The 18,102-nt window shown below is 42.4% G+C and overlaps 1 protein-coding gene across 1 annotated transcript in view; it reads left to right on the top strand.

Moving 5' to 3' along the window:
* Window positions 1-4,989: 4,989 nt before the first annotated feature.
* The window catches only part of MAP3K5 (mitogen-activated protein kinase kinase kinase 5), a 102,159-nt gene continuing 89,046 nt past the window's right edge, over window positions 4,990-18,102 (top strand). The window contains exon 1 of the mRNA XM_027888019.1: window positions 4,990-5,882. Within this exon, the coding sequence (XP_027743820.1) occupies window positions 5,483-5,882 (400 nt within the window). The 5' untranslated portion in view covers window positions 4,990-5,482. The remainder of the gene's footprint in view (window positions 5,883-18,102) is intronic.

Below are 18,102 nucleotides of genomic sequence, written 5' to 3'. Positions count from 1 at the left end.
TTTGAAGATCCTTAGAAGTAGAAAGCAAAATAATAGAGCAAGTAAAAGTATTTGCATAGGATGGTTTCAAGGTAGAGAGAATAACAACTAAAGAAACAAAAGGTATTTTACAAGCAAAGAGAGAAGGGCCCAACAAAGTTGCTAAACATGACTGTATTTCCTCCTCACCCTCTGGTCAGCTGAGTAAAGAAACATGGAAGACCACCAATAATAGTAGCACTTTATATGCAGCTATTAAAACTGAGTGGTCTACCAGCCAGCTCCTTCTACCGGGTAACACCAGTCACAGAATCAATTAGGTTGGAAAAGACCTCTGAGATTGAGTCCAACCTGTGATCGAACACCACCATGTCAACTAGACCATGGCATTAAGTGCCACATCCAGTCTTTACTCAAACACTTCCAGGGACAGTGTCTTCATCACCTCTCTGAACAGCCCATTCCAATTCCAAATCATCCTCTCTGTGAAGAAATTCCTCCTAATGTCCAACCTAAATCTCCTGTGGCACAGCTTGAGACTGTCCTGTCATCCTGTCCCTGGTTGCCTGGAAGAAGATGCCAATCCCCACTTGCCTACAGCCTCCTTTCAGGTGGTTGTAGAGAGTGATTAAGGTCTCCCCTGAGCCTCCTCTTCTCCAGGCTGAACAACCCCAGCTCCCTCAGCTACTTCTCATAAGAGTTGTGCTCCATTCCCTTCACCAGCTTTATTGCCCTTCTCTGGAATCACTCCAGAATCTTAGCATCCTTCCTGAATTGAGGGATACAGAACTGGACACAGGACTCGAGGTGTGGCCTCACCAGTGCCTAGTACAAGGGAAAAATCCACACGGATTCTTCCAAACAGATGGATCCTGTGTACAGCAGTAGATGGCAGCCATGTTCCATGCAAAAAAACGAGAGTCCTCAGTTATAGGAAAAAAAATCCCAAAGTACACTGAAATTACTGGTTTCCTAACCCAACATAAAAAAAAGGCGCTTAGTATGTAACTTTTAGGCTATATTTACGCAGCTGTCTTTTCTCTACACTCAGCTCAGAGTCCTAACCCTCATAAGCCTTATAATAGGTGCTTGAGATGCTTACAGCAGCATCTCCACCCTTTTGGTCCCAAGAGCTAGCTTAGGTGTGAGCTGAGCTGATAACCATTGCTGCTGTATACACCAATCCTTCCAAAACCCTTGCTGGTCAGCAGAAACAGTATTCAGGTTAGCTTGGGTCCAGATATTTAAAGAAGTTATAAAAAGAGCTTTTCTACCAGAGAAAGTAGAATGTGAGCCATTGCTTCACATGCAGGGACAGGTGGCTTAAAACACTGAAGATACCCAGCGACTGGGTTCACTGAGTAAACTCTTTTCCTTTCCTTTAGCTACTGAACCATTCATTAGGCTCCATACCATCAAGGTTTTCTTCTTCAAGTGATTGCTAATATTGACTAATAGAAACGTAGAGATGTTCCCAGCTGAAATTCCCACACTGTCATAAAGCTTTAAGAAAAGCATTGAGATTCATTGTAAGATTGCAAAACTGGCAGCAGTGAAAATAAACAAATGAAAGTAAGCAAGGGGGTTGTAGGAACAAATGAAGGGGAAAAGGCGCCCTGCATGTGGGGAAAGTAAGGTTTGTTGTGTTTGGAAGGAAGAGGCAGTTAGCACAGAGCCTTTTCTAGAAGTTTAAAAGAACAAAAGAAGCAAGAGGAGGGAAAGGGAAAGACACTGGAGCAGAGGAAGATTTAGACAAGGTGATTTAGAGAGAAATGGAAAAGAGTATGAAGCAAGAACAGCACACATTCTTCACCATGCTCACAGGGAAAGGGATTCAGTGGTGGTCCTGAGTGGAGAAATATCCATCCCTGATGATGTATCCACCTTGTTCAGCCAGGTTTTGCTGGCTGCCACCTATGTGCACCATGCCATAATTTGGTAAGCAGATTCCCCTTGTTCCATGATTAGCTGCATCCCTACAGTATGGCCACCAGCCTCTATCTGCCCCTTTGTATGTAAATATCACTTTAAAATGCTCAGTGTAATTGTAAATTTACCTTTTCTTAAAGAGTGGCAGCTGGCTGCCGCAAAACATTGCCTTGTCCCTACTGAACTTAAAAGCTACTTCTCATTGTCTACAGTGATATACTTAGTCTAACTTTTTAAGACATTTCTTAGAAACAAGTTCTTTTTATTTCAGTTTAATTGTTTCTACTGCTTGTGAGAGTACTGGCGTAAAGCTTACAAAAATTGCATTAACTTATGTACTTTTAATATCTCAGATTTTTGTATCTGCAAATTTCTTTAAATTCTTTTTTTTTTCCTTACACCATAGTTGAAGCATGCTGGACGCCTGCAAACTTCTTTTTCTTGTTTATCAGTGAAGAGCTTACAGTGTATCTCCAATCTCTCATTCTTATATGTTATACTGTAGTTAAATAAGAGGGTCTTATAGTATGAATGAAATTTAACATCCACTTCAAACCTAGTATCTGTAATGATATATTTCAGTCCATTCTATCAATTCCATCCACATTACCATAAACAAAATTCAAAATGCAGGTTATTTATTCTACAATAATTTTTCTCCCTCTACTAGACACTGATGGCTGTAATACATGAAAAATATAGTTTGGACAGAGCTATGTTAAATGCACATATGTTTTAAATTTAATCTCCATATATCAGGATACATTTGAACTACCTTTTTTGGTCTCGGATCTTGTTTACACTAGTTGGAGCAGCTAAATCAAGCGCATGGCATCTGTCATGTTCTGTTTCTCAGTCATCGAAAAGTGCATTTATATTTGCAACTAATAATGTTGGCAAACTCTTGGATGTTAAAATTATAATTATGGTTAAAACTAGAGGCCAGTGATTTATAGCTGTAGAAATGCATAATGAAGAAAAGGTCATTATTTCAACAAGTCTACAGCTGACTGCTTGTTACATGTTTTTGTCTGTTTCATCTCTGAAAAAAACAGAGCTGGAAGAGGACAACACTGAATAGTGATTATATGCAAACCAGCTGGTGCTAAAGATGTTAATTCTGCAACTCTTGAGAAACAAGTGAACAAGGTAAGAGTACTTCTGGTAACAAATGGAGTGTTATTTTGTTTTTTAAAAAATCCTTGGAATTATCTCCTAATCAAACATGAAAACAGAAGAGCTCCTAAATGATCGTTCACTTCAGAGAGCTAACAGATTAAAAGATATGTTTTCACTTTATAAAAGCATCAGCAATTTGTGTTTGTTATTCAGCAGCATTTTGATTTCTTTCCCAGTTCAGCACCCAACCTCACTCCCAGCCAAATCAGTAGAAAAACTAACTTAAATTTGGACTAGACATGATGCTAATAATGAAGGAAGCCTCACAAGTCAGTAATGCTAAGTGGAATAGCATGCTTCTTCCGTCTCCTTTCGGTCCATAACTTCCTTCTGCACTTGACAAACACGGGCTGTTCTCGAGAACAACAGAGACATATTGTTCTTGCTTCCTGTAAGGTGATGTAACTGCAATGCTGAATGGATTAACACCAATTCTGCATTTTGTGGAAAACGCCATAATTTAGAAAAACACTGTTTGCCATTCAGATTGTAGCAAGAAACAATAACCTACTGTGTCTGGCAGATGAGCAAATATTAACTTTTCCCTGTAAATTAGTCTTTAGTTTGCTCGTCATCTTCCCGCCCCATTTACCCATTTCTTATCAGCAGAAGCAAATGCCAGGCATATCTTGTCGAAAAAGGGGACTACTCAACACAAAAGCAAACAGAGCTACTGAAGATACTGCAGTGATTTATTTTTCTAATTATTCCAGAACCGATCCTCTGTCTACTTAAGTAATGGATAATATGACATAGACGAAGGCTTCATGCCAACAAGTGGATTAGTTTTAACAAGATGAATTTTAACAGGATGGGAGCTATCGACGTGTCATATAAACCTAACTAAAAATATGCAAGTACAATTTTGCCTTTTCCCTTGTACGTGTTCAATAGAAGGCCCTAAAAAAAAGGTATTTAATAAATCATCCAATTTCGCAGTATTTCCCTTCAAAAACAGACTGCAGAAGTCTCAACATCATTTCCTCTTCACATCAATTTTGAATTCCCTGGAGATTCACTCTTAGCCTGAAAATAACCTGAAATGTTGGGATGTTTTTTTGTATGATGTTTTATTTCAAATTTCAAAGGACCTGTTCCTCAACTGGGCGTCCTACCATGCAAAGTTAGTACAGCTTTTGGCTGTATGCTGGTTATTCCTACTAGTTTGCTTTTCTGTGAAGTAATATTTTTGGTAATTACCAAGCTTTCAAGTATTCTTGACAGATAAATTGCACGTGAATGCAAGAAACCGGCATATTTAATCAGCATGCAGGGGTAGGTTTACAGTTTCCAGTGCAGGACTGATCCTGCTGGAAACAGCCAGTGAACTTGAAGTCATTTGGGAACACAGTGAGAGGGAGGTTAATTGTGGAAGACAAGGGGTAACGATTGCTAAATCACGACACTACTCCCAACTCAGTGCAAACACCCAAAGCGTTTACTCCTGACGAGATAGTAAAAACACGTGTGCGCAGCAAGTGGTAAAACCCTATTTAGCAGGACCAGGACCTGGCTTCGTGCAAACACAGCCTCCTTTAGGTGAACCGAAAGCACCTCTAAAGACTACAGTGCGAGTCAGAGCACGCGTTGTTTCAGCGGTGGGGAGGGGCAGCCTAAACCCACAGTTTCGAAGCACAACTGTGGGCTCGGGTTAGGAGGAAGAATAGTAAAAAGCAAAGCTCGGCAGAAGCGGCAGCGAAGGGGCACCCTCGGCCCTCTCGAAGAGTAGGTACCGCCGTCCTCTCCCGGGGCGCCCCGGGAGCAGGGGCGGCCAAGTTGGGACTTTCCATGGGGAGCGGCGCCCTTCCCACCTGAAAAGCGCTGTAAGGACATGGCGTGCATCCCCCACCCCAGGAGCTCCCACTCGGGACACGGCTGGAACGCCGAGGGGGGCGGGAAAAGGTTATTTCTGCCCGGAGGCGGGGCCGGAGGAGGTGCCCGGCCCTAGGGCCGCCCCAGCCCGCTCTGGCAGTGGCTCCGCAGCTGTCGCTTGGCTAAAGCTGGTGCGGCGGAGAGCGGTTCTACAAGTGGTTCCTCCCGCGGCTGGGGAATTTTGCCCGGGGAGTGGAGAGGCCGGGGAAAGAGCGAGGTGCCGGGAGCGGCAGGAGCAGGAGGCCGGGCTGCCGGGGGTCGGCGCGCCGGGTAGTCCCTGCAGGTGCGGGGGAGAAGGGAGCGGCGCGTCATGGTGCCGGCGGCGGGCAGGGAGGGAGGCTGTGCTCGTCTCCCCGTCTGCGGCAGCCTTCGCTAGCGCCCGAGTGGGAGCCCCTCGCTTCAGCCCCGCCGCCTCTCCCCTCCAGCAGCTCGGCGGGACCGTTCCGGGGCGGGCGGTGCAGCATGGCATCCGCCTAACCGCGGCCAGCGCAGCAGAGCCCGGGGCTGGTCCTCCGCCGCCGGCATGAGCGACAACAGCGAGGGGATCGTCAGCCTGCCGGTGCCCGGCCCGCCCGGCGGCGGGACCCCCTGCGAGGAGGCGCTCGGCAGGCGAGCGCCCGGGGCCGACGCCCGCAGCCTCCTGCCCGACTTGGCCGCGCCGCCGCCCGCCGCTCTCTGGGCTGAGGACGGCGCCGCCGCCGCCTGCCCGAGCACCGCGGCGCGGGCCAAGGGTGGCGGCCGGCGGACCGCGGTCACCTACGTGATCAACGAGGCGAGCCAGGGGCCGCTTCTGGCGGCGGAGAGCGGCGCCCTGCAGAGCCTGCGGGAGGCGTGCGAGGCGGTGGGGGCCGCGCTGGAGACCCTGCACTTCGGCAAGCTGGACTTCGGCGAGACGGCCGTGCTGGACCGCTTCTACAACGCAGGTGAGAGCGCCCGCCCCGGCCGGGGCTGGTCATCGCCGCCGCGGGACCAGCTCGGCCCGCGTTCACCGCCCTCGGCCCGGCCCGGGATCACCGCGGGGACGCGGGAGTAGCTCCGGCCACCGAGCCCTCCGGGGACTGAGCCCCGCGGTGCCCCCTCGGCCCCGGCTGCAGCGGCACCCCGCGGGTGGTCACGGCGGGTCCGTGGGGAGGCAGGGGTGCGACAGAGCCCGCTCTTGTCTCCCGCGCCAACGTGTTTTGGGGAAGAAACTCTCCGTCAGCAAACGTGGTGTGAATCAGCGCTCGTGGATGCTACCAGCGGGTTAAACGTGACCTGACTGTTTTCTCCCGGTCTCTTAACACAGTGCAGGGATGCAAGTTTGTACTAATACGACAAGTTCTGGCTGAAACAGGCTGAAGCTGCTAGGGCACGGGAGCTTTGAAAAGCAGATTTAGCACCAGACGTGTAGCTGGACGATTTCTTGATGCTGACACAGTGTCTGTGTGTTTGTGCTTGGAAGTTTGTGCTTTTGATACACAAAATGCTTTTGATAGTTTTTTAAAACATTTGTGATGGATGTGCTTGAACAAAGAGCTGCACACAAGGTCTAGTTAGTTGGCAAGAATACTCAGAGCTTCATCCTCTCGTACCAGTTTGCCTGTTGCACCGCAGTAAAAGTGTAACACCTTCACTTGAAACCACTGTGGTGGCTTGAGCTTCTGTCTTATGGCCCCATTTGTAAAAATAACAACAAAAATATTCCCTTGTCTTTTTATTTTATTGACAGATACATGGTGCGAATGTAGAATAAACCCTCCCCCGCTTTCTAGGTTTGTAAAGACTTCATACAACTGAAATTACAGTACTGAATTAACGTTTGTTTGCTTTAAAAAATCAGAAGCAGGAAATTGACCTGATCTACAATTTTAAGATCATTGTGTGATGTGGCTTTGGTGTATATGAAATATATGCTAAAAATAAGCATAGGTTTTGTCAGGTATTGTAGTTTCCTGAGGAGTGGTGAAAAGAAGGGAAAAAAACCCCAGTGAACAATCCCCAAACCAAGAAAAATCTCCTGGCAGTATTGGAAGCAGTTCCAACCAAAGACCCTTTGGCACAGGCACAATTATACCTGTCACCCCTTTAAAACTCTGCAAGCTTTGCCTCATGGACTGCTGCTTTCAGTGAGTTCACTGAGGTGGGTGACTCTGAAGTGTGAAGTCACAGCTTATTCCTTCTGCCTTATGCGGAGCTGTGTCCTTAGAGGTAACAATTTTCAGAAGTCAGAGGAGGTGTCCTCACAGAGGAGGTGGAAAAGGGAAGGCCATGGAGTTTTATTATAGATCCTATGTTCTCTGCATATAGCTCAGAGAGCTTTCAAGCACCCTGACATCTCTTCATTCCAGGGCAGGTGAAATCTGAGAGTCTCTTTTGGTTCTGTTGTGGAAGCTGTTGCATAGTGAGGCTCACAAGGCTGAATTATCCATGATGTTTTCATTACTCTTACCCTGGTTAGTTTTTAGACTCTGAGCTATGCAATAGGTGGGGTCTCAGTAATTCATGGAGGCTTTTCTTGTAATGGGAGATTTGACTTGGAGTGGGCCCCTTTCAATTTTGGCAGTAGGCGTCTGGCATATAGCACTACATAGCTGCACACTTATGTAATATAATTTGCTTATTTCAGTGGCTTTTCAGCAAACTGTAAATGTGAAAGTACTACTTTTGCTTTCATATTGTTTAGCTGGGGGACTTTAAGGCAAGAATTGCAAATGAGAAAAAATACTTTGCCGTTCTGCTTTAGTGGGGAAGTCCATAAACGTGTAAAGAACTAGGAGAGTTGATCACATCCAGCTCCTGGGCTGGAGAGAGCTGAATGTAGAAGTTTGTGTCTACTCGACATACAATCTGTACTGTCTGAACTGACCAGTCGTAAATAAGCTGCAATCCCAAAACTGCGTTATGCTGCTGATCCTAGGTCTAGAGGGATCTGTGAATTTTCATACTGTTTCTTTATCCCTGTTGTACTTTCTACACTCTCTATTTTTAAGAATTAGTTGTTCTTCAGAAACTTTAAAATAGTGGAAAAAAAGGTCTCTCAGTTTAGGAACAATGTTAAAAAGCATTAAAGCCTCGTAGAAGAAGAATGCAAATGGGCAAGAACGTGGAGAACAAAACCAAAATGGTCATGGAGGGTGTAACTATATCCCTTTTTAACTGCTTTAATAGGGTGGTGGGACAGAGCACTTGTGGGTGACCTAAGCTCCTTCTTTATTGCCCTTCTTGTCCTCTCATGCTGTGTGCTTTCAGTGATCAAAGGTGACATTAGTAATATCATAAAGAATGTCTGCACACTATGTTATTAAAAAAAAATAGTGTATGAAAACAGTGCAGCATGACTGAATGTCGAATAAGAATTTTGCAGTAGAAGTGCTTTCAAATTAAGTGATAGTTAAGTGATCCTATATATTCAAGGTATCAAGTCTTCCTGGACTCACTGTAAAGGTCCACTAAGCTACAAGAGTAAGAAATAATGTGATTTTGTGAAGGTTTGGAAAATCAAGCTTATTAACTGTGTTTGAATGAACTAAAACATTAAACCTCTTAACTCTTATAATGCGTATAAATCACCTCTGATGGGGGGGAGGCAAAGATACAGTGTAGGATACCTGTCCATCATTAAGGCTTCCCTTTTTATTGTCTTATTTTTGCTTTGTGTAACATAGTCTGAACTCTTGGCCATTTCTGTTGTAGGTATGCCATCATGCCTTTCACTGCTTCAAAGAAAACCTCAAGGAGTATTAAGTGTAATATCTTAAATGAAAATACTCATCATCTGCTCTAAATGTAGATTAGCCCACTAATAATCTCCTTTTACCAGCCGTATTCAATTGTGACCCTTAAATACTGAGGCATAATTAGCAGTGCATATTAATGAGTAGGTGTCAGCTATGTATAATTGAACCGTTCAAGCACCAAATATTAAAATATCAAGCACCACTTGATTTCAGCAAAAAAGTAAAATATTTTTTGAGAAGCAAGTGTCAAGTAAGCCCTGGAAACTGCTGGGGAAGCATCTGACAAAAACAGAGATTTCAACATTTACCGCTTTTTCCTTCACCTAAAGAGAAACTAAGGTGAGAATAGGGAATTGTAGTTTGATATCTTGTAAAACTTGGTGTATCTGGGTTTGATCAGCTGTCTTAAGGGCTCTTTTCCTTTGTAAAGGAAAAGAGTTTTTCTTTTTTTCTTTCTTTTCAATTATTTTGAGCTGCTGCAGGTGAATTGCAGGTATTTAAATTCAACTTAATTTCTGAACACTTCAGGAGTATTTTAAGAGTTAGGCAATTGGAGCATGCCAAAATGTAGTAGAGACGCCATTCTACAGTGCAGTAGATAATCGTGGTGTTTTAAAACTTACTGTAACCATCGATATTTGTAATTAAATGGTAATTTCTCTACATCACAATGACCACATCTGCATATCCTGTTGATTTTTCTTTAATTATTCAGTTCCTTTTGTAAACAGCCATAAGTGAGCTTAGAGTACTGAGGAGTTTGTTTGGCTTAGGTAAGCATTCTTTTTTTTTTTTTTTTTGGTGTATGTGTGTCTGTGGCGTTCCTTATCTTTTTAGGCAATTGAAATTAGAATATTGTTTTTCTGTGCAGATCTTTACATGGTCACTTTGTATTATACAAATGCATCAAGTACTGTCTGATCAGAGTCTGAGGAAAAACAAAATAGGCCAAAGTACCATAAGAGGAAAAAAGTCACATGGGTCAATAATCTGGGTCAGCTCTTCATGGTAGGGAGATGCTTTAAGTCAAGGTAATTTCTTTACACATGTGTTTAGAATTAGGGTTTTTTATGGTAATTTTTTAGAACCAGAGAATTGGGCATTCTGACAATTTCTACACTGCAGAGGGACTGGTGGAAGATAGAAGTTCATACAGTGACTGAGGAGGATATGGGTTTTCTAATCTAGATAGTTGCTTGTTTTAGGTTGGTTTTCAAACTAAACAGCTTGACATACAAAACTGTCCTTGTAACTTTATATAATGTTGTCTTATAATGGGAAATTTCATAAACTTCATAAGCATATGCTCAAGTTTCATGAATTAATGGCCCTTTTGATAGTATTTTCTCCTAACACTGTTGTGTGGGGCTGTTGAGATAATTCCCTAGAACAGCAATGATTGACTAAAATGGAGTTCATCAAATAAAATAGGTTTAGTACCTTATCTTTGCTCCTAGAATTCAGCATCATTGCTTTTAGAAATCATGCTGTCTTGGGCTAGAAATTGTCAGTGTTGGCTTATTGGGTATAGAAACATTGTGCAACATGCTTGGGGAGACTCTTGGTATACAAAATGACAAAGAGTTCAGAGAATCAGTACAGTCACTTGTGTGAAAGTGAACTTTGCTCCAAACCTAAATCATTTCTGCAGATTCTACAGAACATTTGTGGATTATGCATTCATAAGCATTTACAGGCACGCAGAAATGTAAAGCAGTGCCAGGGCTCAACTGCATTCTTGCAGCTTCTTCCTGTTTTTCCTCTGAATATACTCCTTTCTTGATTCTAGAAGTTGACTTAAATGTTTTCCTTGGTAAAAAGCAGCATGTGTCCTACCATATTAGCTGTTTGTAGGAGCAAAAAATCACTATCAGAAAGGGAGTAATCTCAAGCTTTATTCTATTCCACAGTCTCAGAACGATTAGGTGTTTTTCACCACTTTTTTTCTCTATGCTTTCTGACTATTATTTTTTAATTTTACTGACAGTTTTGTCAGACACTTGAAATACTGCACATACTCTCTGTGATTATGCAGCACTTACATTCATCACTTATTTTACTTTTTTCAATACCCCTACATTCCCCAGGTACTGCTGTATCCTCGCTATTGTTTCTATAGCATTATGCTGGAGAATCCCTGTTCCAAATGATAGTTCTTATTAACATAGCAGGAGAAATTATCCTGATGCATTATTCTTGTCTGATTTCAGAGTCAAGGGCAACTAGTAAAAAAATAAGTTTAGTACCACTGTCCATGGACCTCATGTTGAAATATCTTGTATTTCAGCAGCACTATGGTGCAAGTGATGAGTTGGAGCAGGAAATGCCAGGTAATTTAACAATGGTGTGCAGAATAGAGTTGATGTCTGTCTTAAGAGTATGACTATAATCATGTAAAGCATGCAAAGTATTATGAATACAGACTCTTTGTGTCTGAATGCATAGCAAATATTGCAATGTTTAAATATGGTGGGTTATAAAGCTTCTTTTGACTCCCGATATTGATTCCGGACTCACTTAAGAAGGCAGCATTAGAAACCTAAACCAAATCCGTGGCACATCTTCAACACAAAACAGTATTTAATTCTGAAGAACATGAATGTGACCAACATCTATAATAAAAATGATGAGAATTCTGGAAAAAAATCCATAGTCCCAATGTAAAGTTTCTCTTATGTGTTTATAGTGCTAGTGGAGAAGTACTGAGTTTATGAAGAAAGCGAGATATTTGGAACAACATCTTCACAAATATTCCATTGCTGGACCAGCTGTAAATTTTTATAACCAGATGCCAGTATTGGCACTATATTGCATAACTTCCATTGGGCTACCTGTCAATAGTTGACTGGAAAACTAGTATTCCATCGGTTTCTGTCTGAAGTAGGAGGAACATAGCAAAGACACCCATTCTATACATGACCTCCATGTATGTGGGCTGAGAGACCTGGATTCTCTTTCAGATTTTGTCACCAGCTTGTCATAGCAGTTTTTAACTCTGCTGTGCAGCAGAAGGTTTCTCAGGCCTCTCCCACAGCTGAGATGCTTACATAGCATCTAGCACGGGTGCCCTGGGCACAGAAGCCTGATACTAGTGTGAATTTCCAGCCATGTCTGTAATGTAAATAATGTTAAGGGTACGCTCTTGCAGTGTTTATTTACTAAATCCCTCAGTGATATCAGTGAGACACCTGGCTAGACAGTCTGCATCCAGGCTTTTGTTGGATTATTAGAAGTTAAAGACTTTTTAAATGCAACTTTGTCTGTTAAATGCATGAGGGCAATAGAACTAGTTTTCAAATACTCCATTGTAGTTGATGGGGTGGGAGGAATACAGGTTATGAAATTATTAGTCTCTTAAAATACAGTAAAGATGTAAAACTCATGAGGCATCTATATGAGCAGAAATCATCTAAGTGTATTCCCCACTGGGGGGAATGCTGAATGGAGCTATATGAATGCTTCTTGAGTAATGCAGAAGAAAGGCTGTGACTGATTTTTCTGCAGTTTGCATTTCTGCAGCTCTGAACAGGATGTGTCATAAAGAAATGGCTTCTGGATCTGCCGCAGTTGTGATAATAGTTTGACTTCTCTTTTTAGTAGCTTTCTAAAGTAAAGGAGCACAATACAAAAAGCTGTAAATGTAGCAAGGGACAACAAACTGAAACAAATTGCGTTAAAACCTAAGGTTCAAATGAAAAGTAGAAAAGCCCTTAAGTACACCATTTAGCACCATTATTCTCAAAAGATTTTCCCCTCTGTTATGATCTTAAATAAAATGAAGTTAAGCAACTGAAAGTTTCAGTTTTATGGTAGGTTTGGGTTTTTTTGTCTCACTACATAAAATCTGAGTTTTAAGTGTAGTGTGTGGTGCTGATAATTTAAAACTTGTTCCTCTTTTTTTCCCTGTGCCTCTGGATCAGTGTCCATTTAGAACTGCTGTATTTGCATACATAGGTAACCTGCAAGTTGCATTTGTAGGTTAAACCCAAGGGAACTGAAAAATCTCAGCAGCTCTACAATGACAGGGATTTTGCAAGTTTGCGGTTAATAAAATGGGAGTTATTGCTGGGATTCACACCTTTCTTTGTGGGCTCCCTGCTTTAGATTTTCCCCAAACATCCACTGTCCACTGTAGTCTCCTACCACTTCTTCTGTATGGCTTCTGTGGGGGATTATATTCAGTGATACAGACATAATCAGAAGTACAGCATTTGTTAGAAACATATGTAGCAGTCAGTGAAGTTATCTCATAAAGCAGAACATGTGTGTGTGACAGATGACAGAGGAATCTGTTTCGACAATTGGGGAATTTTCTGGTGATCACTGATGGGTAGATATCTGTAAGAAGTTTGTAATTGTATTCCAAGAGAACATTAACCTCAGGCTGAGCTTGACACACAAGCACAAGCTGCTTTTTTAGTTTATATTACTTTTTTCCTCTGAGACCAAATTTATGCCTTGACTGATGCAGATACAATATTTCAGTTATGAAGAGCTGCTGATCAACTACTAACAAATGCATGCCAGAGTTGAATTCTTTTCCAAATCATGTCTGCCTTTATTCATAACCATTGGGATAAGTTTAGATGCAGCATGGGTCTTAAAGATTTCCCACAGACTGAATCATTTGAAGTCAGTGGGAATCAACTCTCTTCCAAATCCCACAAGAAACGTATGTTTTGATTTAAGAGGTACATATCCTTGTAGAAATTTGGCTCTGCATTTCTTCCTTACTGTAATAAAGTAAATGAGTTGCTCTGGGACTTGCTGATGGTGTCCGTGGGTGGCTCTTGCAGAGAGTGCTCTCTGGGTGAGCCAGCAGCTGGTGGTTTCAGTGGTGAAGATGGCTTTTCAGTGATGTCACCTGCAGTTCTTGCACAGACTTTTATCTGATTTTCTTCCCCTTCACACAATACCTGATACAGGTGTAGTATAATGCTACTTCCAGCAGTCTTTGACTCACTAGGGACTATAGTCTGAGACCTGCAGTCTGTGAATAGTGAAGATGCATGTCAAGTAATTATTCAGCGTTGAAAGTCCTCCAGCACCTTCCCATGGACTTCTGTGCTGTTCTGCAGCGTGCACAAGTGCCCAAGTCACTCATCTAACTGTAGCACAGGAAGCTCTGGATGTGAACAAGGAAGACTCAGTGATGTACCAAGAGTAAAGGAACCCTTGTACCACTGTAGGAGTTTGTTTATGGTTCAGAAGTGAGGCCCTTCCTGCTTGGGATAAATTTGTTCAGTTATCTTGACACAATAGCAAAGTGCTTCATTTAAGTCCACTATAAAGGCACACCCATAAGATTAAAAGCTCCTACTTCCACTGTTCCACCTTCAATATGATTTTTACAGCTATGCACACTTCTAAAAGCATTATAGTACTGTCTTTTCTCCATGGAAGAGTGTCTCTGTGGGGAAACATGCTAGATGGACGCCATAATTTTGTGTTTTACTGGTTTATTACTGCCTTATCTAAGATAAGGTTTCTCAGCTTTCCTCCAGTAACCTCATGGGTCATTCAAGTGAAAATGGATTGACTTTAACCTGAATGTCTATGTGCTGACCACTGGTTCTGCTTGCATATGCTTTGAATAATATGGCATGATAGTGAAAGCCAGGTTTTTGGCTGTGTGCTGCATCCTGTCTTCACTCACTCTCTGCAGCTCTTGCCATCAGTGGAAGTGACATGTGGCATCTGTGGAGAAGGGCAGAAGCCATTTGCCTCCTGAGTGTAACCTTGCCTTCCAGATCACAGTTAGAAATGAGAAGTTTTTGCCAGGCCATTGGTATGAAGAATGGAGAATCCTTCCAAATCTCCTTGGGAGTGTAATTTTGTCTGTTCTGAACATCATCGTCATTCCTGGTTCAAGTGCAATTGCAAAAGGCTCAGTGACCCTGTCCTAATCACTTTCACTCGAAAAGAAGTTGGTTGTTACCTGTGTAAACAAGCTGAAGTCTCGTGTATTTATGTTCTCTGTTTCCCTGAGGTCAGTTTCAATTTTTGTTTTCTGCAGAGCTGAACTTAGCTAGTACTTCATATAAAAATAAATACACTTCATATGATACTTGGAGTCCTTTAATATGTAGTCTCTTGTGAGGGTTTTCAATGACCTTGCAAATCATGCAAATTGCTGTGCAGAGACTTTTTTCCTTTGCTTGTGATGATGAAATTTATTTCAAGAGGTAAACTTCTCTGATTAGTTCATTCAATATTTGTATGCTATTCACATTTCAAGACTGTGAAGACTATACCTTCTGCAACTATTTTTTATGACTGAATGTTAATTAGAAAAGGAACAGAACTTCTTCAATATTTATTTTTTTATTTTGAGACTGTGTAACCTAAAACCTTGGTCATTCTAGTTTCTTTTTATCCCACCTGGAGTGTTATATTCCTTTTATGTCTTTCAGGGATTTTATTGATTTTTGGGAATTTTCCTGATTTGTCATCCAGGAGTAACAGTTCTGGGTAGAGTGAGTGTTGCACATATGAAGCATGGCAGAGAGTGCAGGGCAAGCCAGAAAATAAGTGGCGTTTCCAAAATAGCCTGTACAGTTACAGCATTGCTGTACAAAGTAGGATTTATTATTTTTTTTCAAAAGGGTGCCTGTAAAGTGAGGAAGGAACGTGTTCTCTTTAGTGCTGTACCTCTAAATGGAGGAGGGGAGAAAAGCCACTACCTTTGTCTTGAGAGCAGCCTAATGCAACCAATGCTGTTATCTTTGAAGAAGTGCTGGGATTGCACAGCAATGCCCCATTCTGGTACATTCTTGAGGGATTATGGTATTTCCTACTCCTACATCTGGGTGAACAGAGGTGGGTTTTTCCTCTTCTACTTGGTGTCACAGGCCAAGGGCCGCATGTGGGCACCCTGACTTTAATACAGCCATCGAAGGCCACCTTCAGTGAAGTCTGAACTTTGCATGGCTATGCGGAGTCCAGGTCTGTAGCTGGAGAGAAAGCACTTCCTCAACCTCTCAGCATGAGAGAAGGAAGCCCTTTGGCCTGGGCTAGAGCCAGGGACTGGTGGTGTATGTGGTGGTGTATGCTGTGTTCTGGATAAGCCTTCTAGGCTGGGACCTATATGAGCAGCACTGCCCAGAGTTTAGACGGCATGATGCAGCCCAGCCCAGCTGTGCTAGTAGCTTTTAGCTGGACCAGTCTCGGGGAGTATGGCAGAATGCTCTGTTTGCAGATGAGAAGTGTCTGGAGTAGGATTTAGCAGCCACTCACTTTACTCAAATATATTTATTTCTTTGAGGCTTAATAGCGTCAGAAGTTTGTGGGAATCATTAAGTGTGAAGTGGTTTTAACTTGGTTTAAATACCTCAACACACTTGGGTGTATTTCACAATTCCGAGTTAAATGGAGAAAGTTTTAAAAATATGTGTTCTAAAAGCATTCCACAAAAGAAGCAAGAAAATGAGGATTCTTGCCAGTAATTCTGTTACCAGAACCCATGACCTCCCTTTTCCAAGAAGGCCAAAATGCAATAGAAGTCCTAGGAAAATGGACTAAACCAAAGCAAGAGCTTCTGCAGCAAGCCCTGCCAGATGGGTGTATAACTGGAAAACTTCCAGTCCATTTTTTTCCTTGACTGTTTGCATTTTGATCTGTTTTCTGCAGCGTTACAGAAGTGTCTCTGCTTTGAATGATTGGTATGTTGATGACCTGATACTTGTCTCTGTATCCTCTCTGTTCAAATACTTTATTAGTTTATTAGCTTTGGTTGAAAAATTTCCTGGGAGGCAGATCAAGCCTTAGGGGATTTCAACTTATTCTGTGGCTGGTTGCAGACTGGCAGATGTCTGTCTTCAAGATTTAGTTCAATTCATAAGAAATTAAATATTCCTTTCCATTGTGAATCAAAGGTGTTGGTTCATAGGCTGAGAGAGCTGGGATTGTTCAGCTTGGAGAAGGCTTCAGGAAGACCTCATTGTGGCCTTCCAGTACCTTAAGGGGGCTTATAAAAAGGAAGGAGAGGGACTTTTTATATGGGCAGATAGTGATAAGAAAAGGGAGAATAGTTTTAAACTGAAAAGTTAAAACTGTGGATACCCCTTCACTGGAAGTGTTAAAGGCCAAGTTGGATGGGCCCTGAGCAACCTGATCCTAGTGAGTGGCATCCCTGCCCATGACAGCAGGATTGGAACTAGATGATCTTTAGTGTCCCTTCCAACATAAACCATTCTTTGATTCTGTGATTTAGAGCTACTGCCATAGTAATTTCAAGCTGTACTTTTGCAATAGAACTGTCTCAGACTTCTAACACTGAAAGGTCTAGGTTGACATGGCATATTTTCCAATAGTCCTTAAAGCCAATAAATAAATACAGGTAAGGTGACAGTTACTGCAATATGCATATCAATATCAGAAAAGAGAAATATCCTCCTGCTAAGAGTTTACTGCTGCCTCACTCTAGCTGCAGTGATAAGTAGGGTAAGAAGATCATAAAATCCATTTTCTATGCACTTACTCTCATTAAGTAGGACTGCTGGAAGAGTTGAGCATTCTCTCCTTTGAGGTGCAGTCCCTTGGAAGCTTAAGGGGATGAGAAACTGGACTAATGCACTTCTTCCTGGTGCTGCTTTCAGTGTTCAGAGAATTACGTGATGAGTTAGGTCAGGGAACTGACCTGATTGGTAACTCACTCCTTTATTTACATATGGTTAGCTTTCTGTTGAGTAAGTTCTCTGAGCTGAGCACATGTTCCAGAGGAGAGACCAAAAGCAAGACTGCAACAACCTGTGTTGAGATTGCTTAAACGTGTGGTTTCATATTATTCTTGATCCTGTCTCCATGTGGATTGCCTCATATCCTTTCCTCTTCCGGTAAGGGTGGCTAAGGAATGTATTTCATGTTGACTGTGCCAGCTGTTTGTGCTCTCAGCCTGATGTTTTTCAGATACATTTAGTTGACAGGTAGATTTGAAAACACTGTTTGAGTTTTGCTCTGTATTGGAATAAAAACTTGAGGACATCTCATCAGCTGAAAGTTCAGAGATTCTGCCACTTGAAAGTTGTGACCACGTCTTTGCTAGCAAGTGAGAGGATTCATGGTGTGGTGTTGCACCCTGAAGGGAAAGGGAGCACCCGAGATTCATAGATGCTCACAATCAAAAGGAAGAACAAAAGTCAGAGGGTATGCTAAAGCTTACAGAGTTTTATTTGTGGGTTATACACTTGGCATGGAAATTGGTATGTTAGTCCCTTGTCTCCTAGTGTAAGCATGAAGTAGTGGGTTGTGAATAAAGGGTTACGGTGAAAGGGAAGAGAGAAAGAACAGGAGAAAGTGAGATCACCAGCCCTGGCTCCAGCGCCAGTCCAGCTGCTGGGGTGTCCACGGTCCTGGGGCACACAGGTTTTTTGGGAGTAGCTTTTTATAGATAAGTTTTCCCTGCCTTGGAGATAAGTTTCTCACTTTC

The sequence above is a fragment of the Empidonax traillii genome, unplaced genomic scaffold (assembly GCF_003031625.1).
Source record: "Empidonax traillii isolate 1590-97213 ecotype Southwest subspecies unplaced genomic scaffold, ASM303162v1 scaffold229:size1690559, whole genome shotgun sequence".
Classification (NCBI taxonomy): Eukaryota; Metazoa; Chordata; class Aves; order Passeriformes; family Tyrannidae; genus Empidonax; species Empidonax traillii.
This window is presented reverse-complemented; position numbering and strand designations above follow the sequence as displayed.